Source organism: Phoxinus phoxinus (genome assembly GCF_949152265.1).
Source record: "Phoxinus phoxinus genome assembly, chromosome: 22".
Taxonomy (NCBI): domain Eukaryota; kingdom Metazoa; phylum Chordata; class Actinopteri; order Cypriniformes; family Leuciscidae; genus Phoxinus; species Phoxinus phoxinus.
Window position 1 is genome coordinate 21,460,138 of NC_136897.1, and position 26,382 is coordinate 21,486,519.

At 35.2% G+C, this 26,382-nt stretch overlaps 1 protein-coding gene across 10 annotated transcripts in view; it reads right to left on the bottom strand.

Annotated features, from left to right (window-relative positions):
• Positions 1 to 1,150: 1,150 nt before the first annotated feature.
• The window catches only part of slc8a1a (solute carrier family 8 member 1a), a 42,852-nt gene continuing 17,620 nt past the window's right edge, over positions 1,151 to 26,382 (bottom strand). The window contains exons 3-11 of one of the 10 annotated variants that reach the window (XM_079598008.1): positions 15,069 to 15,172; positions 13,939 to 13,959; positions 13,502 to 13,519; positions 13,356 to 13,370; positions 10,411 to 10,479; positions 9,111 to 9,238; positions 7,441 to 7,540; positions 4,746 to 5,018; positions 1,151 to 3,812 (exon numbers count right to left, since the gene is read on the bottom strand). In XM_079598008.1, the coding sequence (XP_079454134.1) occupies positions 3,436 to 3,812; positions 4,746 to 5,018; positions 7,441 to 7,540; positions 9,111 to 9,238; positions 10,411 to 10,479; positions 13,356 to 13,370; positions 13,502 to 13,519; positions 13,939 to 13,959; positions 15,069 to 15,172 (1,105 nt within the window). In that variant the 3' untranslated portion in view covers positions 1,151 to 3,435. Of the gene's footprint in view, positions 3,813 to 4,745; positions 5,019 to 7,440; positions 7,541 to 9,110; positions 9,239 to 10,410; positions 10,502 to 11,264; positions 11,702 to 13,355; positions 13,371 to 13,501; positions 13,520 to 13,938; positions 13,960 to 15,068; positions 15,173 to 15,603; positions 15,711 to 26,382 lie in introns of those variants that run through there. The other 9 variants (XM_079598006.1, XM_079598010.1, XM_079598009.1 and 6 more) reach the window with 9 other exon arrangements.

The window sequence follows — 26,382 nt, forward strand, 5'->3', positions numbered from 1 at the left end:
AAAATCGAGTGACTCTAGACCGTTTTATCTTCATTAAACACAGCTCATTATTTCCATTCGGGACGAATCACAGGATTGGCTTGCGCGACTGTCACTCGACGTCGCCATGACTACCGCCGTTATTACTGGCTCTGCCCACGTGCGCGCAGTCGCGCACCCGTTTTTAGGTGGGAGTGAATGGAATTAATGAGCTGTGTTTAATGAAGATTAAACGGTCTAGAGTCACTCGATTTTTATACTCTTTTTATCAGAGTACTTACATTTTAATTATGCATTGGTATATAAAGACAGTTTAAACAAATTTGAATAAAAGTTTTTTTTAGACAATTCTGACCTACCCTACCTTTAAGCGTTCTTATAATGGTTTTATATGGGAGGAAAATGCTTAATGTGTAATTAGACACGTTGCGTTCTGGGCCCATCTGTTTGTTTGTTTTTGCACATAGCCAACTTTATTATGATTTTAGTATAATAATGATTAAGTTATCCGATTAACTTACGGATAAATGCACGCACAATTATCCGTAAACTTGATAAATGTTGCAGATATGTTTTACTATGCACAAACTAATGCCTTATTTATATTTTATTTTATTTCAGATTTATTTTAATGAACAACACTGACCTGAACATACCAGGGAAGTTTAAAATTGTAATTTGCAGGCCTGGAATTGTCATGTAATAAAATAAAACTTAAAATCAAAGCTTTATAGTGCATGCAAATTGTTCTAGTTATGCTCAGCTCTAAATTATTGGGCTAAATGTATCAAAAGTAGCTACTAAATGCTCTTTGTGAGTAAAAAAAAAACTCTATTTATTTAAAATCCCAGTATCACCATTAATGAAACTTGAATGATCAAAATGTGTGGCAGCCCTGTTTATGAAAATGAAGCATTGGTAAAGAATAATTTTCATCATAAAAAAATGGATATGCACTGTAAAAAAATAAGTTACGACAAAATATTTTTACATTGCTTTAGCTCATCAAAATAAGTTAATTTTTCAATATTTTTATTATTTTTTACGTCCGTTTAATGTAATTTAAGTTGAAATGACTTAAAAATCCAAGTTGATTGTAGGCTACAATTTAAGGCAGTTTTTTTTTTTTGCAGAATAGGACGTTCAATTATTCTGCCACAAGAGGGCGCCATATTATTATAAATATACACATAAACCTTTGTCTAAACTCTGAAAACGTTTTATTTAAAAAAAAGTTTTATTTTGTTGTGGTGGGGAAGAGGGCGGTATCATTGTGCATTACCCTTCTGTCAAGTATGCCACGAAAACAAAAAAGGACAAAACTCAAATTGTTTAAACCATAAACAATGTTTCAAATAAAACGATTGTATTATCATACAGATGACATTAATCAAAATGAAACTTACAAGTATCGAGCACTCGCACAAGCGAGGGAAAACTACTTCAACATCAGCGAAATGTAGCCTACTGTAAATGAGGCTGGGGGTCGAGTGACTCGTGCTGGAGTAGATAGTGCCATCACCCGTGTGTGTGTGTGTGTGTGTGTGTGTGTGTGTGTGTGTATGGCCTGACTAACAAACAAACAAACAAAAAGTGGCAAAAAGGAAGCTTTTACCAGTGCACTCGTGTCCTCAAATGGGTAAAAATAGTCATATATCCTGCATTTTCAATTAGAAGACTGAACACTATATACAATAAGTTCATATCCCCAGTGTCTCAGTTGACTTACTATCATAGGCTACATGTGTTGTACTGTGATTTACAACAACAACAAAACAACCTTTCTTCATAAAGGGAGAAGTCACAAAACAGGAGAGACAACATGCATTCCACATAGTATCCAAAAGAATTAAAACAGATTCTGAACTTGCTTTTACAAAGTCAAAGTATTTTCTTTCTTTTTTGACTTAGACAATACGATTTGATTGTATGTACTAAAACTACTGATATCTGCACTAGAAATGTCTCAGAGTTCATGAAAAAAAAAACAAAAAAAAACATAATATACAAGTTCGGACACACACAAAGTATTGCAATACATTTAATATTATTTTCAACTGTCCTCAGTAACTGGCTCCTATATGAGAGTCCTATATGAGAGTCTGTGGAGTTGAGCTGAGAGACACTGTCCCATGTAACCAGGCTGGAAGGTGGCACAGTGTTTTTCTCTAAATCTATTTTAGGTTACTTGAAAACATTGAACACACTGAATTATGTAAATCTCAAATAAAATCAAGTCAAAGACTTATAATACTCACAAATCCACACTTTTATGCATTAAAATCTGAAGGAAAAAAAGTCTCTTGACATCGTTTGTTGTTTAAAACACCCGTTTGTAGGTCCAAAAAGTGTTCCTTGCAGATATGCACTATTTTCATCTTTAACCACAGATATTGAGTTCGTTTACACAATGATTTCTGCTTATTGAACTGCAAAATGTTTTAAGAATATGAATGAGATTTCAAATGTGGTTGTGTGACCACTGGATGGAGAGTAACAAATTGTTACTCAAAGGTCATTCGATTTTGTACCATTTTGCCAAATGACATCTTAGATTGCATTGGAATTTTAGACGTCATTTGAATCAAACTGAATCTGCTGTTGTCATGTATACAGATTTCAGTGTAAAGGCCCATTCACACCAAGGACGATAACTGTAACAATAACGATAGTTATAATTATAAAAGTAAAAGAATAGCAGAGCCCACACCACAACTATAACGGCACAGAGAAACAATATGATTGGAATCGCTTTCACAACAATTTTTTTTGGTGATTTAAAAAAAGTAAGTTACCTGGTTGCCTAAAAAATTAGAGTTCATTGAAAAAAATATTTTTAGTTAATACAATGAAGATTGGCTTAATAAATAGAAACTAAAAATATCATGTTATCTGAACCACGTTAATTGTCTGAGTTGATTTGACAAAAGATAAAAAGTTGTGAAAATAAATCAAGAATTTTTTTTTACAGTGCAGCTGATGAACGATAAAAACATTGACAGCCAATCAGAATGCATCCTGCTCCTAAGAGCTCGATTTAAAGCGGCAGACGACAAAACTGCAGCACGAGCTTATAATAAACAGAAGGATATCATATCGTCCGCTGGTGTGGACACTAATATAGTTATCTTTATTGGTGTGAAAGGGCCTCAAAACTTAATCAGTCAACCAAATCAATAACATTTCCATAAAAATAAAAAACTATGTAAATTTTTAAAAAGCTTTAGAAATCCTCTTTAGTCTGTCTTTTCTTCTTTGAAGACTGGAATACTCTTGACAGCAGAAACACACGTGTATTCAAACACATACAAAACATACAGTGGATAACACAACAACGCACAATAAAACACCCGCAGACCTCCGCGGATGCTTTGAACCCCTTTTTTGAACCCTTTCCTCCTTTTCACGAGGATTTTAACGACGGAATCCTGTCTGCGGCATCATCTCGTGCCTGATTTAGAAACCCTTGATGATGCAATAGGCCTCCATGGAGGACAAGATGATGTACATCAGCCAGAGACTGAAAAACAACGTTGTGGTCAGGATTTTGGGAGTCCGCGGGCCACCGAGTTCCCCCCCGATCTCGGGCCTGCGGCGGTACATGAGGACGGCGACACAGATGAAGGCAAAGATGGTGAAAAGGGTGACGGAGAACGCCAGCGTGCCGGCCTCCACGCGGAAGTACTCGCCCTTTGCCTGGTGGTATACGGCAGCGATGGACCAGGCCACTCCGATGCCCAGAAAGACGTTCACAGCATTGCTGCCCGTCACGTTGCCGATGGAGGCGTCAGCGTACTGGTCCTGGGTGGCTGCCACTTTACTAGCGAATGTGTCTGATTTTGAAGAGGTGGTGAGAGAAAGACAGAAAGGAATAAATATTGTCAAGCTGCAAAAACAGCTCCGTCAATAAATGGGTGAATCTTATGAAACTTGTAAAGAACATGTCCAGTTCATATTTAGCTTGGAAATCCAAATAAGGAAAAAAGAAATCATTTTCAAGACATTTAAGCACATTTCCTTCCAAATTCTCATTGTAATAAAAAATGCAAAAATGTGAAATGATCGCATGCATTCCAAATCGCATGATATATAATTTATTACAAAAAAAATGGTTTATTTTAATAATTATTATTTTAAAGTACTTTTTGTTACCATTAAATTATGCTGATTTAAATGTACATTATCATTCAAAATATTTTTTTTTCTTTTATGTTTCTTTTAAGTCTCTAATGCTCACCAAGGATGAATTTATTTGATTAAAACGTAAAAACTTGCAATTTAAAATAACAGTTTTCTATTTTAATACATTTTAAAATGGAATTTTCCGTGTCACATGATCCTTCAGAAATCATTCTAATATGCTGATTTGGTGCTCAAGTAACATTTCTTATTATTAATGTTGAAAATAGTTGTGCTGCTTAATATTTTTGTGGAAACTGTGATGCCAGGTATTGTGTTTCTATTTTCTTCCTATTTGTTTTTAATAATAAAAAAATATTTTATTATATGAATTTTTATTTTGTACTTTTTATTGAACATTTTTCTTATGCATCTGTCAATAATTTTGATAAATAGATAGATAGATAGATAGATAGATAGATAGATAGATAGATAGATAGATAGATAGATAGATAGATAGATAGATAGATAGATAGATAGATAGATAACATTTAGGGGAAAATGTGCTTAGTTGTAAAATTAATCTTACAATTCGTTTGATTTTGGAGTGAAATGTGACAAGTTTTCAAAGAGAAAATCTGCAGTACCTGGTACAGAGGTTCCCAGCGCCACAAACACAACCGCAGTGACCGAGTCTTTCAGGCCAATAGTGCATCCAAAATGGGAAGCAATGTCTCCAATGAATGCAGTGAGGACACCAATCATGATGATGGACACGATGAAACACGCCCAGCCGTTCCAGTAATCAGTGGGCGGCACGAATGCAAACAGAACCTTCCAGAACACAGTCAAGAAGTGCATGACGTAGTCAAAGCAAGATGGCATCTTTTCTTCCCCACACTCCTCATCATCATCTGCCCCTTAGGATGAGAAAAAGGAGCATATTTAAATTATGGATTGCTTTATTTGTGTCCTGTGAAAAGACAGGCTGTCTTCTTCCTCTAGGGAACGTCAGTGTGTGATAATAAGTATATCGCTGTAACACAAAATAGCCAAAACCAATCAAATCTCTTAAATCAGAGAAGGCAGAATAAAGCTCAGAGGACCGGAAGTCCAATACTATCCGTGTTAAGCCAAATATCACACCTACAAATCTTAAAGTCACCATGAAATCAAAATGGACAATTCTTATTTTTTATGGAATATTGCAGTATTTTTTTTTTCTTAAATCATGTGCCCTCATAATCTTTAATCAAAATAACTTCCCCTCCCTCTGTCAGCGACATCTCTTCTCTGATGATGTGTTCACCAAAAGAAGGGCGGGACAAGCTGTCAATCACATGAGATCGCAGCAATACCGTGGTATTGTAATACACAACCGTCCAATCAATTACCGAAAGGAAAAAGCCCTGCCCTGCATTTTTCTTGTTCAAGAAACCGTTTAACCACCGTAAAAGAGCAAGAAAGAGAATGAGGAAATTTATGAATGATTCTTTTACATAATACAGTGTCAACATCATGACAAAGAAAGCTCATTTTGATTCACAACTGGAGCACTGCAGTGCAGCCCTCTATAAACCGCCTAATGTCTAATTATGAGAAATATTCCCCAGGAATTTAGATTATGATCTCTCTCTCTCTCTCTCTCTCTCTCTCTCTCTCTCTCTCTCTCTCTCTCAGGCTGCACTAACAAGCTCTGTCAGCTTCAGTCAAGCCTGTCAGAATGAGTGTTTGTGTATGCGTCTGACTGCATGTGCGTGTGTGGCAAAAGACATAGAGTCCCAGAGCTTTGCTTTCCTTATTAATACGCTGTGCTACATGACGAAAGACACTTCAAAAACCGTGCGGACGGAGGGTGAAAGCAAAAGGCCTTGACATTTTAGAGAGACTGGCGCTGGCTTGTGTTTGGTCATGCTCACAATAAGCTTGACTGATGGTAGAAGAATTCTGGGTTAAAAAAAACATAAGAAACACATTGATGTCTTTTTCCCTGTTAAAGACAGAGTTGCTCTCAAAAACACACAACTTCTGCTTATTAAAGTTAGAATGTAAATACTGATTTATAAAATTAAAATATTTAAAAAATAATTTGTGTTTTTTGTGTGTGCTGGAACTAATGTTGAAATGTTAACTAACCATTGAATGATGTGTGAAACAATGCCCATGAAATTCACAATACAGAATCGCAACATATTGTTCCTGACTCTTTTCGCAGTCTAAGATTATGAAATTCAATAACAATTTTTATCCAAATTTGTGGATGTGACAAACATGTCTAAAATGCACATTCACATCCCATATTACTTTCATAATGTGACATATTTCCAAACAAAATAATAATAAATAAAAAAAACACTGGGTTTTAATTAGATTATGACAGAGGAGGATTTAAAAAATATGAGAGATTGGTAATAATACAGTTAAAAGATTATGAAGACGGACAAAATTGATTGAGAAATTATTTGCTTCTAAATTAAAAAATGAAGATGCCAAACTGGTTCTTGGTAACTCCAACTTAATACTGAGAGCTGTCCACCCAGGATGAGAAATCAAATTATGATTATATCATCTCTCTCAGACACCACTATGATTGACACTCGGGAGTGTTTTTAATTTATGAAAGACTCGCATGCATTTCTCTCTGGCTACAGACAGGCATTCAGCTCCAACACATTTTAAATAGCAATAGTGCGCAAATGAAAGATATGTTGCAAAGTTAGCGCAGTCATTGAACAGTGATTAGGACAAGCCTTTCAGAGACGAAGCAACAAAATAACCTTGTTTTCTAGCATTCTGACTGTCAAATCCGTCAAGTCAAGTCTGCAGGGGACTGTGTGAAGTTTGTTTTTAAACATGGTTCTCACCTTCGTTAAACTCAAATTCACACCAAATAACTTTAAAACTTCAAAAAGTGAGAGCAAGGTTACATCATGTTACCTTGTAAGATTGGTACAATTGTTACATTGTTACAGTTTTTTATGTGTCAAACACAACTATGCAAAAAAGCTTTGCATTGATTTTTGGCCATATGACAGAGATCTGATATTCTATTTGTCGTATTTCTGTTTTGCATAGAACTGAAGAATATTCGGTACATCCTATACTGTATTCTAAAATGATCTGATATTAACTTCTGCATGAAACCATGAAACGTTGAGGTACCATCGCAGTACTTTTGTGCGCGCGTGAACGTTATGACAACGTACAACACAAAGTACGTCACGCGGGAAACACTTAACGTAGCGCGTAAATGCGCGTAACTAGCGTAAATCAAGCAAGCTAGTATGCATAGGCCATGAAGTGTTGGCGGTAAAATGTGGCGGCATTTTCTCAGTGGCTTACCTGAGCTGACAGTGATGGCTCCTACAAACTGGTCTCTCCAACTGTTGGTTCCAATCAAAAGGGCCAAGTTGGTTTTCTTTATGAGTTTGTCGACTGTGCTCTGGAAGGTGGGTTAAAATCATTACAACTAGGTTAACAATACTTCAAATATTTAATGGTTAAAGTTGACAACAATGTCTCATTTATTAACATTAGTTAACATGAACTAACAATGAAAAAATATATTTCTCTTTGCTACTTCATTTCAGTAAATACATTAACTGATGTAAACAAAAATGACATTTAATTAATTACCAGTTAATTAGCTCCAAATTGAAAAGTCCATCACCCTCGTGTCCCAAACCGGTATGACTTTCTTTCTTTCATGAGACGTAAAAGCAGAAACTTTGAAGAATGACATCACTGCTTTTTTTTTTTTTTTTTGCATACAATGAAAGAAGATCAGTATGGAAGCTTATTTCCGCCACAGAAGAAAAATAAAAAAAGGTAATTGCGACTTTTTAGTTCACAATTCTGACTTTTATCTCACCTATTGCGAGGTTTTACATCTCGTAATTCTGACTTAATAACTCGCGATTGGGAGATAAAGTCAGAATTACATGATATAAAGTAGCAATTGTGAGATAAAAAGTCACAATTATCTTTTAAAATGTTTTATTCTGTGGCGGAAACAAACTTCCATAGATCAGGGACTCCAAAAAGTTCATAAAACTATCCTAAAAGTGGCAAAAGACCTGAAATATATTTTTATACTACTTTTATTAGATTTTTATAGTGCTGCTTTTGTATTATTTTTGGTGCTTGGCAGAGTCCACCTCATTCACTTTAATTGTTTGGGAAAAAAGCAGCGTGAACATTCTTCCTAACATCTCCTTTTGTGTTTCACAGGAGAAAGAACATCATATGGCTTTATAATGACATGAGGTTGAGTAAATGATGACATCATTTTCATTTGAGGTTATTCCTTTCAGATATTTCTTTAAGATATCACAAACTAAGTAACAACATTAAAAATAAATAAATCCCTCATTCCATAATTCAGCAGATTTCTCAGATTAGGAAAAAGATTGCCAATAAAGTGTTTCCTGTAGTGCAGCCAGCCAGCGAAAAACCTGCCAGCTTGAACACAAAAATCTGATCCAAAAATCTGAAACTGATTTGTCAGGGCAGCATCGCTGTTCAATTATGAAGGTTATAGTCAGTATCAAACCGGCAGAACATAATTTTGTACGATTTGATCAAATATTCAGGATACAAGGAAATAATTTTCATTCGAGTCAACGCAAATTCATCTCACGGACAGGATGAAAACGAATAAACCCTCTGACGCACACAGGAGAGAACTGGAGAGGTGAATTAGAGATGGAAAATGGACACTGTTAACATGTATAAAGCGACAGGCCCTCTGAAAGGTTACGGTAATAGCTCTCCCCATGTCTTCTGTATCTGAGGAGAAATTAAAGGTTGAATGGTCTCCAGCTGGGGCTCCTTCAGGATACCATCACTCATGTCCTCTTATTCACCTTTAAGGGCTTCTAAACCCTCATTCATGCTTAAAATGTCATCACTTGACCTTATAGTAAATGTGTGAGTCTGTGTGAGTGTCTGAACATTGATGGGTGTCTGAATGTATTTTTCCAAGACCGATTTATCATGAGCAAGAAAGGTACCTTGAACTCATAGGACTCCTCAATGATTACTTCAAGTTTTACATGTTCACCCAGTGTCGGGCGTCCCATCTCAGCAACACGCCTCTCATCCTTCTCTTTTTTAGTCAGGGTGTCCTCTTCCCCGTCCTCTGAGAGAGATAGACAGAGCAAAAAGAGGTTGAGGAAATGTGATGGAGAGGAACAATTTGGTGTGCTCACATGTGCACTCCTTATAGAACCACACTTTACAGTGGACAAATATCCAGATTTGTACGATTACATCAATTTGCAGGGTTTAAATAAAGTCGTAACATCTGTAATGTGAGCTATGCTAAATATGCAATTTTGAAATATGAGAATGCAATGCTGTCAATCTGGACTTGAAAAAATGTTTGAAGGTGTAGGCCTTTTGGATAGAACACACAACTAATCTTAAATAATGAATGGATAACTGATAAAAGATATTTAAAGGAACAGTTCGCGCAAAAAAATAAATCCCATGTTGCTCCAAACCACTATTATTTTGATACGTGTGTGAAACCCAGAAGGAGATTTTTGGCAGAATGTCAATGAATGAAAATGGGAATGAAAAGGCTGGAAAATGCATTAAGATGACATTTGTTTTTTATTTTTGGGTAAACTATTAATTTTAAAGTGATAGTTTACTCAAAAATGAAAAACTCTGTCGTCTTTTACTAAACTTACATATTAAGGTAAATAAACTCACCCTCACCTTAAATAAACCTGTTCATCATATAAAGCAATTGTATCTCTTTACAAGACTTGGATTAAACCAGTTGGTTAATCTGGATTCATTTTACTGTGCCTCTATGAACTCTTCGAATCTCCTACATTTTGGTTAGGAGGGACAGAAACCTCTCAGGTTTCATTATAAGCATCTTAATTTATGTTTCGAACATAAACCAAAGTTTAATGGGTTTGGAACGACATGAGGGTAAGTAAATTATGTCAGAAATCTCCTTTTTGGGTGAACTATCCCTTTAAGATAACACAATAAGACAATCCCACTAAACTCAATCAGTATATCGCATTGATTCAAAACACTTATGTGATTAAACGCATGCATTTAGCATTAATCACTTTATTTAAAACCTGTAAAGTAAATATAGCTCTTGCAAGTTACACTAATGAGGAAATTAGACAGTTGAAGAACTGTTTTCAGCCTCACACTCGCTTTATCAACCAGGGTTTTGGCTCAAACATGCACACGCAATATGAGATCACACATTTATATAAGTGACACAATGAAGAATGAATTCAAACGAAGAGAAAGGGATGAACAGGAGAGGAAAATAGATACCTGTGATGCTGATAATGGTGGAGGGGATAGGCTTGTCTCTACCCTGCACTTTCCGGTACACATCCCTGCCTGATGAGCCCAAACACATTGACTGAACAGTGTTAGCACAGATGCTAACAGATTTACGGAGCTTTATCTATGATGGTGCACAACTAAATAAAGCAGATTATGAAAATTTCAATTATCACTTGAGAGAACAGAGCAAATATGTACTGCCTCTTTGACAGATTATTATAGTGTGCATAGTATATAAACCCATCAACAAAAAGAAACATCCCCTTTTCGGTATACTGTATTTTAAAGATAATTATGTAAAATCAAAATAAGCTTTACAAATCTGCATTGGAAAGGGTTTAAACAATGTTTACCATGCTTGTACAATGAACCCTAAATAATTATTGCACTTAAAGGGGTGGTTGAATATGATTTCACTTTTCTAACTTTAGATAGTGTGTAACTGTTAATGTTTCTGTTTGAGCATAAACAACATCTGCTAAGTTACAACGCTCAAAGTTCAAAGCAAATGGAGATATTTTCTTTTAAAGGGTACCCCGATTAGTGCAGCATGTTGGCCTTATAAGATTAAATTGGGCGTCAGCTATAAAAAGGTGATACAAAAAAACTCCAAATGTTTTTGTTTTTATTTAAAAAAGCCGAAAATCCGTTCAAAGAAATTACTTTTTAAGGACTAGCCTACAACAAACGGCTGGTAGGAACTACACAACATTCCTCCCGGGTTAGTGACATCACCAACCCTAAATTTTACATAAACGTGATTAGATTATCAAGACAGAATATGCTAAACAATGACTAGAAGATAACTACACATAAGCTACATAAATTCACCAACTAACCATTCAGAAATGTTGTCTACATGTTGTCACTTCTTCTCAAGTCTCTCCCTCTTTCTGACTTCGGTTTGAACATAAAAGGCTAAAAGTTTTTGAAACTGAGGCAATCGAAGCTGCTAAGGACAAGAGCTCTTGAAGCTCCGCCCCCTGTGCCGGGAGGAGCAGCTCATTTGCATTTAAAGGAACAGACACAAAAACGGTGCCTTTTTGCTCACCCTCAAGAACTGACAACTTTAACATGCTAAATCAGCTAAAACTTCACATACACACTAGGGACATCAATTTTACTTATTTTACATCTTGTGAAAAGGGCATTATACCACCACTTTAAGACGCTAACAGCTTACAGGTGGTAGACAATTAAAGTCTGTTACAATAACTTAACCCTCATCCTTCCCTCGCACTTTGTAACATGTCAAGTCAAGTCATCTTCTTTTATATAGCGCTTTTAACAATGTAGATTGTTTCAAAGCGGCTTTACAGTGATAAACGTATTTACAGTGATAAACGGATAACACATCTTTCCCTGCCGTCCTCTTGTGAAAAAAAAAAATATATATATAACACTAGATGGCCTTATAGCTCTATTTGGAGCAAATGAGCTGTTCCGTAGGGCCCTAAAGTTATTTCTCTTCAGTATGCATTGAGATACACATTTAGACGGTTTTTCTATGTGTACTAAAGCATTCCATTCATTCCTAAGAGGGTCAAATTGACCCGCGAGGGAAGGATTGTTTTGCATTTTTAAAGATCATTCATGTAATCTCAATGAATTTATGTCATAAAAGGTAAAAAAAATGGTGAAATGGGTCATGAAGGCTACAATAGTTAAGATAATGAACGCTATGATGATATAATAAGTAGGCCTATTAGAGAACTGCTGTTTAAAACTCTTTTATAAGGAGTATAACATGTCAAAACACATCAGCATGACAGCATGACGTCAACTTCCAATGTAAAAAATCAACCACACCCTCACCTGAATAGCATTCATTAAATTCTTCTGACTGACATACAGTATGACGTTTAGGATGCACTGTTCTCTCGGTGATGAAATTTTCAAGTATCAGACACGCCTTGGACACAATATTCTGAGTGCAAATGGTGTTTAAAGAATCAATGTGAGTGCTGCCACAGTTGAGCGAGTTTGACTAGACTTATGTAAGCAGACACGTCATCTTAAGGCAGACTAGCTATGCATTCTTATCAGGAACCAGCCCGTTTGCCTTAGGCAATAATGTAAATGTTGTTGTCCATCACACAATGTCTTTTGTGAAACTTTTGGCATGCAGCAAATGTGGCATTTCACAATTAAAACAATTCCAGTGGGTTCAGAGCACTGCCACAGCAAACCAATCTTAACTTTATAAATTAGTGATGTGTACACAACTTGAAAATGAGACCATAATTATGTTTCAATTGAGTATATGAGTTAGTTTCAGAAAATGAAGTAAACATGTTTAGTTTTTATTAGAGACATGGACTGTGTTTGAAAACTTAAAAATATAATTAATTTAAAAAAATCGACAAATTGCTTTTTAAACTATTTAATTGTGCATTTATAATCAATTTAAATTTGGGTTTGCCCACTTAAAATTCAGTTTTTACAGACAAATATGCATTGTTGACATTACTATCGAACAATAGACATAAAATATAAATGATTATTTATCGAATAAAAAATATATTTTTATAATAATACTTTTTTAAATATAAAAATATAATTTATACTAAATTTATTTACAATATATGTTGGGCAATTCAATATAATTTTTGAGAAATAAGCATTATAGTCATTACTTTCAGACACAGCTGAACAAACTGAAATCTAGTCTAGTCTCCTGACTGGTCATGCGAGCTATTTCTGCTGTTAGGGTTACTTAACAGGAAAGAAAGCGAAGCAAATTAGACACTTAGTATCTGTCTCTGGTTCTATTTGAGCAAATGAGCCTATCAAGCGAACAACACACACTAAAATGCTAAGCAGTGTGACAAACAAAGGCTCAAGCTCAACGTCAAGCAAACCAGTTACCAAACACACCCAATGTTATATTTAGCTCTCAGCTTGGTGAAAAGTAAAATGTAATCTCTTACCATAAAGCTGCTTATCTATCGAGGAAAAGATTATCATAGAAAAAATTAAATCTATGACTGCGAATTCATTCGCTTGGTTAGCGAAGCGAGTTAGCTTAAGTAGCTGGTAAAGAGTTATAAGCATTTCCAGTGATATATTACCATACCTGTCTTCACGAATCCACCTAAAATCATAAAAACACAGCAAAAATGAACTCACTCTTTGTTCATTTCATGTTTTAATTGTCTGGTTTTAGTAAATGATGTTGGTATTGGCCGAAATTAATGTATAAATAAGCTTTAGCATAATTTGGTGCCCAGAATTGATAAAGACGGAGACAATGAGAAATGACGTATATCACAAAATATGGCATGTCCTTGCTGCATGTAAAGTTAAAATTTAGCTTGACAAGACACAAAACAGAATTAACCAGCATATAATTGGCATGGAAAACAATGCTGGTCTATGCAACATGGATAGTTTAAACTAAATTTGAACAAAGAGCTTATGCATAGTAATAAATAAACATTTTCATAATCATGTGATGAGATGATTTTTGTGATTTACAGATATAAAGATTAGGGGGAAAAAGAGACAGCTTACCACATTCATGCAGCAACATAGCTGATGTAGACAAATGAAAGAGAGACAGGACAAAAAAAGAAAAATGGAGATAAAGAAAGAACACAATGATTATGAATGAACCAACACAGTAACACAGACAGGGATAGTGTGCAATAAGATTGTGTTGCTAAATTTAGGTGACTCCAGGTGAGAATGGGGCTTTGAGATTGTCTCTGAAATTGAACTGTGTTCAAATTTCACCAAAAACATTAATAAATGGGGGACTTTTTTTTTTTTGGACATCTAAATACTCCATTATATACACTATTATTGAAAAGTATGGGATTGGTAAGATTTTTAAAATGATTTCGTAAAGAAGTCGCACCAAGGCTGCATTTATTCGTTTACCTATTTTAGTACTTAAAATTTAAATTTATTCCTGTGATGCCAAATCTGAATTTTCAGCATCATTACGCCAGTCTTCGGTGTCACATGGTGGTGATTTGATGCTCAAGAAACATTTATTATTATTATCAATGTTGGAAACAGATGTGTAGAGTTTTTGTGGAAACTTTGACGAATAAAAGGTTCAAAAGTTGAATTTGAACCCTAATGTTTTTGTCTATCACAAAAAATATACAGTACATAACGTCTTAAACGATCTTCATTTGGGGGATTGTGATTAATAGATAAATTATTGAGCATCTCGTGTAATTAATCATCTTATATTTTTCATTCAATTGACAGCCCTAAAACAAAGTAATATTAACAATATGAAATTTGAAAAATGACGTCAAGGAAAATCTAACATCATATAACTGGATCAATATCGTTCTGTTAGTACAGAGACCATGAAATCTCACAGGCTCTGGAATTTGGCAGGAATCCCATGTATCGGCAGCACATTATGGTTTCAATTGTCCTGAAGTAACGGTCCCGACAGCTTTTCTCTGAGAGAGCTCTTAACCTTTGGTCAGGAGGGAATATGGAGGATATATCCACTGAAATTGAGCAGCAAGCGAGAGGAAAGCTGCATTACTGCAACGGTAGAACGAAAGCAGAGGATCAGCTTTGAAGGAGGAGCGGAGGAAGACAGAAGCCAGAATAAAAGGCAGCTGCAGAAAAAAAAGAAAAAGTCTAGTTTCAATCGTTTCTCTGCTATCTTTCACCTGTCCGTCCCCTCCTCCTCCATTCTGGTGCCTCCAGCTCTATGAAGAAGTTTGCAAGCTTGTCATACTCCTCATGGTCAAGAATTTTAACCTTTATGGTCTTCCTGTGGGGGGAACATAAAATCACATTTGAGGAATGAACCCTTTAGTCTAAACAAAAAGTTCATGAGCCAATCAAATCCCTGAATAATTATGACAAGACTCTCCGTTCATATTTGATTCATCTAAGTCCGGCAGAGTTTATCTCCAACCCTGATCAAACACAACTGATCTTCAGGTTCACTTAAACATCACAAGCTAAGAAGTTGGAAATAAACTTTGCAGGGCAGTGGGTCTCCAGAAGCAGGGTTGAAGACCTCTGATTTAATGACAAGATACACTTTATAGTGTACGTTAGGTTTAGAGAGGTTGTGAGTGGGCCGTGAGCCAACTAACAGTGACTTTTTGCTCCGCTGGCTTTTGTGTATTAACACTTCCAGTTCAGCCCTGAAGATGGCAGCACACCGAGGCTGTTACAGGGAAGACGACATCCCACCTTTTCTCTCACTCATTTCCACCATTTGTGGCTCTCCAATCTCCAGGAAGAAGTTCTTATTCTTTTCATACTCCTCGTCATCGATTACATTGATCTGAATAGTTTTGCTGAAAGAGAAAGAGAGAAAGAAAAAGAGCACAAGTTTGCAGACATGAGATAGGCTGAAGAGCTGAAGAAAAGAGTAGAAGCATGCTGGAGAAATAACCGAAAGCAAAGAAAAGCAGAATGAAAGAATACGGACAAGTGACTATGTTGTAAGCAACATAAAATGTTAAAAAAAAGAATCGCCATCATTAATATTTCTTTCTTTTGTTGAACACAACAGGAGCTGCTATGCAGGATATCCACAATGTTATTTCCCATGCAATGAAAATAAATGTTAAAAATAAATAAATAAATATATATATTTAAAATATTTTGACAGATTTTCATTTTTGGATGAACCCCCTTTAAGGTTTATATATAATAGCCCTTTTTGGAGCTATTAGAAAAAATTGGATTCATTCCCTGAAGGAAATGGAAAAATCTGTGACATATTGTGCACAGTCTGAATGAATTGTTTATCTGCACATGCTGTGCGTGTTTATTATCTATCTAATGAGTGCTTTACATGCTCACACTCAAACAGAGCAGCATATATACATCCACATATAATGTGAGAGTCGGGGGCAATGGAAATCATGTGAAAAATGATCTGCAATCACAGCTGTGTTTACTGGAATATACTGGCCTAAAAGCCCTTTAAGTGCTTCTGTCTGATTTTGTGAATAATACAACAACAGGCTATCCCTCAATGTCCCTTTGTCATATATATTTTTTTTAAATAGTATCAATTTACTAAGACCATTACACAAGTCATTGTAATAAACTGCAACACAAAAATGATCTATAAAGTTCAAATCTCACCCTCTACACAAGTCAGCAATGTTAGAGCAAGAACAACCCACTTCGATAGGAAGGGTCTGTATGATGGACCAACAATATCTCATGGCAATTCGTAACTATGATTTTTATTTTTGGGCGAATTGGTGGAATTCATATGAATTCATACGATCTCACGTGTTTTCGTACAATTTGTTTACACCTCAGTGGTGGTTAGGTTTAGGGATGGGGTTATAGGGGAAGACCTTTCTTACTTTTTTCTACGTACATTTCACGTCCTACCAATTCATACAAAATCGCCACCATAGTTACGTTTTCAGTGAGATTGGGTATTATGGACATATTTATGATCCATTTCGCAACACACACACACACACACACACACACACAAACAATCAGCCAATCCGAACGCAACAGCAGTTTTTAGCCATCTCTGGCTATTTGCTTGTGCAACGTGCATCAGCTGATCGGCGAACAGCATGTCGTCAAGACAGAACGCACAGAAAGCTAAAACACATCCCTTGAAATACTCTCTACCTTCATCCAGGCATGTGCTCAAAATAAACCCTTCCTCTTGACTGTTGGCATCTACAGTAAGCCCCGCTTGTCACAAAATCTTGAATTTTTCTGCCACCAGCAGAGCACACTTCTGCTAGGGAACAACAGAGAACTGAACATTGTAGTGGGTAATTCTATGAAACAGGAGTCTTTTTCTGTGTGATGATGTGGTTTTTAAGAACATCAAGATTATAAACATTGTACCAGCCGAATAATGTGTTGAAGTATTAACAAATTCTATCTCAAGCTAAATAAATGCATTACCGGTAGTTGGAATTTCATTATGCATTCAGAAAGGTAACAAGGTTGATATACTGTAATAGTTTAACAAATGGTCAAACTACATATGATATTTCTACAAACATTCACATTTCAATTATCAACTCTTTACTGTACAAAATTACAGGATCAAAGTTGAAATTTAAAAATGTCACCTTAATGACAAACATATTATAACATAACAAAAGTGATAATAGGGACAGTTTAACTTGTTCTTAAAGAGTTCAGTTTGTTTGGAGCCCCTAAAGTCATATGGTGATGGAAAAAAATATGAGATGGAAAAAATATGTCAATGATTTCTGCGTTCTCTCGCAAATGTTTTAAGTTCTTTGCAAGCGAATGCAAAGTTTCTCAGGGGAATGCAAAAGTTTTGGGTGCGAACTCAAAAGCATTGAATTTTTTCCTTTCCATCTCATATTTTTTCCCATTACCATGTCCCTTTATGGAATCCGTAAGTTTGTGAAAGGGTGATGATGTCATTATGACAAGTTTTTAATAATTATTATTAGTTATGAATTTGCTAATTACATAAAAATAAAATAAAAAAGTGGTTATGGGGACAAAACTTTATTTTTAATAATAGACCACATAGTCTAAAATCTAAATATATATGTACAAAGGCAACATAATTATACATTTTATGATTATAAAATGTATAATTATGTACAAAGGTAACATAATTATAGCCTACATTTTATAATTATACAAAATACTACCTTTAATTTCCATATATTTTGTTTTTTAAATGTGAATATGAGTTAATAGAGCAAGACAATGGATGGGGACAAGCAAAAAAAAAAAAAAAAAAAAGGAAGATATGATGAAATAAAAAAATCAAAATCTAGAAAATCTTAGAAAATTTTATCTAAAATATAATCTAGAAATTGAATAGTTACAAGAAACAAATTCTACAAATCAACCTGCAAATCATTGTTTACAGATATTGAAGGTGAAGAACACGAATGGCCCTCGTTTTGAATGTTTGAAAACCTAGAATTCAAGAATATTTAATTTTATTAGGCACATAATTATTATAATTTTGACTTTCCCCTCTCATGCTCTTAAGATTGTCCCCCTGTCTTTCTGTGACTGCCCGTCTGTAATGATGAACTATGACAAGAACAAAAAGGACAAACTGAGACAAAGGCCTGAGAGCACAGGCACAGTGCCATTGTCTGCGTACACGTACTATAGATTTATGTAATAGTGTAAGCTCCCTGTACACTACACTCAGGGTTTACAGAGCCCGGCCCCAGACATGCTGCACTGTGTTGTGTTACGGCTTGTTAAATGGGAAGGCCTGTGACACAATGCCAGACATCCTGTTTACATAATTTACTAAACACAAACACTTTCTTTCTCTAGGGGCTATTCACACAAAATGCTACTTAAGTTTAAAATAAGTTGTAGAGATGGAGCAACATGCTTTTAAACACCCTCTGCCAGTATAGAAAACGACACAAGCAGTCTATCAAGTGATTTTATGGGCCAATCCACAGCACACCATCCCCACGTTTGATGATATCCAGAGGCGCTTCATCTACCGCAGCAATGCTTACCAAATATGGAGAGTAAACTAATGTGAAGAGTGGTGGATTTTCCCCTCATACACAAATTATTCTTATTTCCAGCTCTGTCATTTTGCACACAACACCAAACAATGATTCCTGAATAAACGAGCAGAGAATACAAATGGCAGGTTTAATAATAAAAATGGAATAAAAACTAGAAGAAGCCTAAAGGAAATTAGAAATGTCGTTAGAAATGTTTCCTTGGCAACTAAAAAAATATCAGTAAAACTGAAATAAAAATAAATGAGCAAAATAGGAATATAAAAAAAAGGACACATTTTAAACACTTTGTTGTTTTTGGAGCTTGACAGCCCCTGGTCCCCATCCACTTTTATTGTATGCACTGTAACATTCTGCAAACTGTATCCTTTTGTTTTCCACAGAAGAAAGAATACATGGTCATGCATGGTTGGAACAACACAACAAGGGTGAATAAATGATGACAAAATTGATGAAAAGTTCCTTAAATAGCTTATATTTGTCGCTGCTTATGCTGTTAACTTCTTGTTTTAATTGAGCTGTTGTGTGCTTTTGAATCATATTGGTTTGGAGGCATAAATTATATGATATGAGTAACAAATATGGCTTTAAATGCTAAAGTCATAATAAAGGCCTTTGGCTGTATAGCTGTTGCTCAAATCAACAATGACCTTCGCTAGTGTGCAATACACATGAATGCTTCTATACAGTATTATGACCAGTGAAGATGTATGGTTAACTTCAGACAACAAGAATTTGTTTAAGCAACTGTGTGTGTCTGTGTTAATAATTCAAGCTTGAGTAAAAGAGAAGCCAGCTGGTTTTAAACCAGGAGGGCAAGGACAGAACTAACCTGCAGCACAGAGCGCCATTTGAAAACCACTGTGACACCAGCTTGCAAAAGCCAAAGACACATTTTTTGCAAGTTATAAACGGTGCCTGATGTTATTTGGTATATCACCACAAATTGGTAAATAGATCTATAGAGCCTAATATAATATTACACACAACATACATATACATGACACAGCATGCATTCATTTGAACTGTATGTCAGTGCAGTATATAGGCTACATGAGATGGAAGTGATGAATAATCTACATGCAGGAAGCCAATTATATTTATTCCGATTATATGCATCAGCATGCCAGCTGAAGCGGATGCATTGTTTATATTTACGCCAGTTATTCGGTTGAAAAGAAACCTCCAAACAAGACAGCAGCGAGCCGGATAAATCATACAGAAATGTATATTCAAGGACAAATGCAGATTTATGTAATGATGAGATGCAGATTTATGAGTTTCTTTGTTTATTCAACACAAAAGAAGATATTTTGAAAAATGTGGGAAACCAAACAGTTAAAGAGCCCCATTGTCATTTCTTTTTTCATACTATGGAAGTCAATGGTGTCCTGCAGGTTTGGAACAACATGAGGGTGAGTATATGATGACAGAATTTACATTTTTATTGTTAACTGGAACTAAAAGCTAAAAAAAAAGAAGAAAAAAAAGCATTTCATTACTTGAAATAAAATAAACACTAACTGGAATCAAAAAATTATAATTTTATTTCAGCTATTTGACAAGGCAACATCTCATTTCATTAGTTTAAGTTGGACTACTAAAAACGTGATGAAAACTATATTGACATAAAAAAAAAAACTAATAAAAATGACAAAAACTCAACAAAATTTGTCAAAATGTAACGAAATGTAAAGAAAATTGAAAAATCTAAGAACACTGTTTCTAATCTTTGAGTTAATTGCATATGCTTCAAGTTCACGCACTATGACGTAAGGACACAAACAAGCTTCCTTATAGAAGAAAGCATACAGAGCTAAAATGATCAACTACGACTACTTTTAGTGCCCCTTCTCTCATCCGGTTTGTGACTGACCCATTTAATCCCAATTTAATGCCATTAGGGCTTTCTCCACTCAAAAAGCTAATCAGCGCCAGCGCTTTTCAAATCAGAAAGCCCCTGGCTCTTGCCTCTCAGATGGTGACTGTGAGCTGGAATATTCATTAGCTGTTTTTCCCCAGTCCACGACTGAAGCCACGCTACCAAGACCCATAGCTTAGTAAGCCGATGTGATGTGTAAAGCCAGGACTCCTATGGGGCTCATGGTGAACTCCTGCTGTGTATTGTTACCATAGCCAGGAACAGACTGTTACTTTCCCTTCCAAGATCTGTAATGGGATGGGATCCATTTTTCTGGGTGCCTTGAAGTTTCTAGTTCTCTCCCTCTCTTTTCTTGTCGGTGATTACAATAGAAAGCCATCTGATCAGCGTTCATTCATGGGCTGAAAGAACTGATTGAAAAATGAACAGGCGTTTTATAGCCCAGAAGTTAGAGAACGGGATTACACTGCTCGTCAGACACGGGTCCAGATCTACAGCACTGTGAAAGACACGAGACCGGGGGAAAGTTGAGAAAGAGACTGAGGGAATAAAAGAGGGATAGCACTGGATACACCATAAATGGACCACACAGTTTTACAGAGGAAGGATGAATCTTGGCAGATGCTTTCAAAGAGACTTCATGTAATATATATATTATACGGGATATATTATTAAACTTTATATTATTAAAGAAGCTACAGGGTCTTGGGTTTATCTCCCAGGCAACACAAACTAGTGTTAATTAGAACTAAATCTATTAAAAATAATTATTTTATTTTTACTAGATGACTAAGCTACTAATTGAAATAAGTTTAAATTCAAATGAAAAAATATATTTTTTAAAATTAATGACAAAAGCACAAAACTAAAATAAAACTGAAAATATAAAAATACAAAAATGTAAAAGATTAATAAATACTATAATAGTATATAAATAATACTAAAACAACACTGAAAAAAAAAACTTTGAACACTGCTTTGGATAACAGCGTCTGGAAGATATACTGTTAATCTAATTTGAATGTAATTATGTAACTAATGTTTACTCATTGATAAAAACAAAGATAAAACTTCAAAGTGCTTAAAAAAAACATTTATAATGCACAGAATATTGTAAGATTTAAAGGAACGATTAACATAAAAATGAAACTTTTAGCATTTTTTTCTTTCTGCTATGACATTAAAATACAACATGACTTTCTTTTATCAGTGAAAAGAAGATATTGTGCATCATTTTGGCATACAGTAATATGAACTACTTTTATGGTACATTTTACGTCAGTTTTAACAGATACTATACAAAGTGACAAATGACAAAAAGTGCAAGTAATTTATCATAATTGTGCAAAAATCACAATCTACTTTCCATGGGAGCAGCTCGGACATTATGCTTACCATCTCGTTTGTATTTCACAGAAGAAAGAAAATGAATGAAAAAGCTTCAGAACAAAATGAGGTTGAGTTAATGATGACAATGTAATTTAAGATGAAAACATAAACGACTCCTTTACAGGCTGTGAAAAAATATAGGCAGACTTTGTGTAAGCTGTGGAGTGAGAGAAGATCAAATCATCTGTGCTTTCATGACACGCATTCTGCTCAAGGCAAGCTGATCACGTCCTGTAATCGAGTGACACTCCACTAAAGATAGAGATTAGAGATTAGAGTGTTCTTTGTGACTCAAGATAAGCCTACAACACCTGGGACAAGCCATACACACTCAGATACACACATGCTAAAATGTACTACACCCTTGATAGTCAGCTTATTTATCCCAATAAAAGTATATAAGATATTGGAAAACATTCAGCCAGTATTAGCTATACAGAAAACACAACACATCCACTAACATTCAAAATATAACCTTAAATGTCAGTTTATTACATTTTACGGCCCTCTTTGTCATCAAAGCAACAGAAATAGATCATTTTCTAACATCGTCTGTCTGTTCTCCTTCCCGGGGCAACTACAGACGGGGATTCAGGGCCATGGGAACAGCTGAGTTTGGGTCAGCTTCCCTTAGCAAAAGAACTATTTGCTGAGTATTTTATCCTTAAAACTGCAGTGAACCAAAGACTCAAATCGCTGTTTGAAATCGCTGATGTTTCTTACGTCACAAACTACCTTGTAACCAATCAGGATAACGTGTGATCGTGTGAGTGAGTGGAGGCGGGGCTAAATTGCATATTCATTGAACCGCGTATACTAAATGAGGCAAGGGTGTAGAGTTACATTCAAGCTATTTTAAGGCATAAAGCATGAAGGCATGAGGAATTTATTAGCATAAATATGTAATTTTGGTAATCAAAGATTGGTTTTAAAAAAATACAATGACTGACTAAGGGGGACTTTAAATGATGATAGCTAATCAAAATGAAAATCTATATCGACTGAAACCAATAAATAAAAATACAATACAAATATAATAAATAAAATTAAATAAAAAAGGGATAACGGCAAGTAAAACAGTAACATTACAAGTCCACATACAATATTCTTGATAACATCAAACTTGGCACAAAAGTACTCAAATATAAATGTGATGCTCCCCAAATCTGGCACATACTTTTGTCAAATCTTTTTATATCCCATCTGTCTGTGTAGAAAGAAAAAAATCAGTGTGTGGACAAGGTTTGGAGTCTATAATCTTCTCCAGGCAGATTTTTTTTTTCATCCGGTTTGTACAGTGCACTTGACAGCTGTGAAGTGTCTAGTGTGCCTCAGAAAGAACTTCTGCCTGTGTTTGCTTGGGGACAAAAAGACAGCAGGAAAAGAGTGTCAGACGAAATGTCATGCTCATGTCACTGCTGTAATCAACTGATGGAGACGGCGGAGCAGTCTCCATCAGTCCAAGTTTTGGACTTCAGACGGAGCAGTCTGAAGTCCAAAAATGGACCTCAGTTTTGATGAAACAAGCACAAATCCTTTGGACAAGACAAATTACTTGGTTAAATAGCATAAACACAACACCAATCCATCTAGATCTTTCCTGCAACTTACAAATTTAAACACAAAAATACTCACAAACAAGGGCTTCCACACTTTTTGATCAATTCATTTCCATGGCTTTTCCTGTCGTTCATGATCACTGAATAAGAATTTCAAGTTGCAGTCTTGAGAATTAATAGGTTTAAAGGATTATACTAGTGAACAAATGCCTCCAATTAAACTGTTTCTTATTAGCTTGTGGCCATGTTTTACTCTACGAGCATTCACAAAAAGCAATCTCCAACCAATGACATATTTCTGAGCTGAGAAGAACTAGAAAAATGGATATTCACATTAAAATGTGACATTTTAAAGAGGTCCTATTATGCTTTATTGCAACTTTATTGCAACTATGCAACTGTCTTTAGTGCGTAATGTTGCTGTTATGTAAAATAAGTGAAAAATTAAGTGATATTTGAACACTCAAGCATGAAAATCTATTCTAGTAGACCCCAAAAAACACATCAAGCCTTTGAAAAAGGGCATAATATGTCCCATTTAAGACATTTTAAAGAAATGATGCTACATTTTTTAACACATCTAAAAAAAAAAATTAAATTAAGAAACTTCTGATATTTCAAGGTTTTTCATAACCATGAGAGTCTTGCTAAGCGAAGAAAATGGTGTGGGTGTCCAATACAGTCAATAATTGAGATACTGAATCATTTTGGCCATTTGGCCACATGTAGTGTTACTTGATCTGTAATCTAAGGGTGCAAAAAAATCTAAACATTGAGAAATTCGCCTTTAAAGTTGTCCATTTATGTTGCCGATTGTGCTGCATTCACTCACAAAAATAAATGTTTTATATATTTACGGTAGGAAATGTAAAAAATATATTCATGGATCATGATCTTTACTTAATGAATGAATGAATGATGAAAAATCGATCATTTTGACCCATACAATGTATTGTTGGCTATTGCCACAAATATACCACTGCGACTTATGACTGGTTTTGTGATCCAGGGTCACATATGCTCAATTTCCTGTGTCACAATCTATCCATCTTTCCTACTTGTATCCTAACAGCTAAAATGGGAGTCGAGTAGAGTCCGACGTAGTTTGTTGTATTACGATAAAAGGCCACGCTCTACATAAAATCCAGTGCCAATGCACTCTGGTAGAACATCACAGATGAATCAGCGGATTTTGTGCACAGATGAATCAATGGCTTTTGTAACCGGAACCCTGTCATTTAGTAAATCCTGAAATCTTGAGCTGTATTCTTTGAGCTGTAGGCCCAGTGCAGTGATAATTTATTTTAAAATCACATATTTCTCTGAATCACATGATGTACATCAGATCTTCAGATATGCCAGAAACACAAATACGCAACCCATCGTGACCAAGGTGGACAGATGGTTTATTTCAAAACCAGGTTACATTCCTAATCCTCTTCTTTTTGTCTACCACGTTCACACTAATCCGTCCGATGGCTTAAGAAATGCTAAATATTGTTATTTATCGCTTACAAATCCAGGCCTGACAGTGGAATTAAACCAAAGCATTTGGAAAAGATACATGAACAAAAACGATTTAAATGAAGAATAGATGTCAACTACTTTCAGGGAACAGGTGGTAGGAGAAAGCTCGTGAAGTTGATTTATAAGGGCAAAGAGAGAACATTTTCTTTGTTAGGAAAAACCTTTCAAAACTAGAATGGAATAAAAAGAAGATGGATGAAAAGCCAGCATACGTTTCAACCAAGCCTGGCACTAATGTCCTCCATCCATTAACCAGTGGAGAGTATAATTCCATCTCCATTCTGTCACTGCTTCTGATGGAATGTTGTCATTCCCGTGTGGAAAATATGGAAAAGTTCCTTAACAACTTACTGCATTAAAAAGTCCCCTGTCACATACATCACAGCCTGACAACAGTCAGCCGTTGGATTTAGTCAGAAGTAATTTATTTTCCGGCCTAAGGGACTGCAGAGCAGCCGCTGCACTGGCTTCTAATAAGAATTTACAAATGTGATTATTTTTGCCAGATTTTTTTTTTTTTTTTTTGTGAGGGGTGGAAAGACATAAGTATATTATCATATTTCTCAAAATTCTCTAAATTGTTCTGGCTGACACCAGGAGTGTCAGAGTGTCCACTATTGTTGGATACCATTTGGACTCAAGGACTACATGTGTAAAATGTTATATATAGGCCAATTTTATATAAAAACGTATTTGCTTGGAAAAGCCTTTTGATTTCAGTTTTAATAAGAGGAACCATTATTTTAACTATGAATATTAACTGACATTTTTGAAAAGTAATTCGAAATGTTTAATGTAAGAGGTAAAGCACAATGAAAATCGAGTTAATGTTCATCACAATATTTGTCACAAAGAAATTCAGTAAGAAAAATTATATATTAAATTAGCAATTTTGGACCATTGTAATAACATATATTAATTATTAAAAATATTTACCAACTACTGTTTAAAGGTTATATTTTTTAAAGGATGCATTAAATTATTACCTTTACAAATAAATGCTGTTCTTTTGCACTTTCTAGTCATCAATAAATCCATAAAAACCTGTTGAATGGTATATTGAATGCCATTGAATGGCCCAATGAGCAGTTAAACCTAATAAAAAATGACTGCAAATACATTATGAATATTT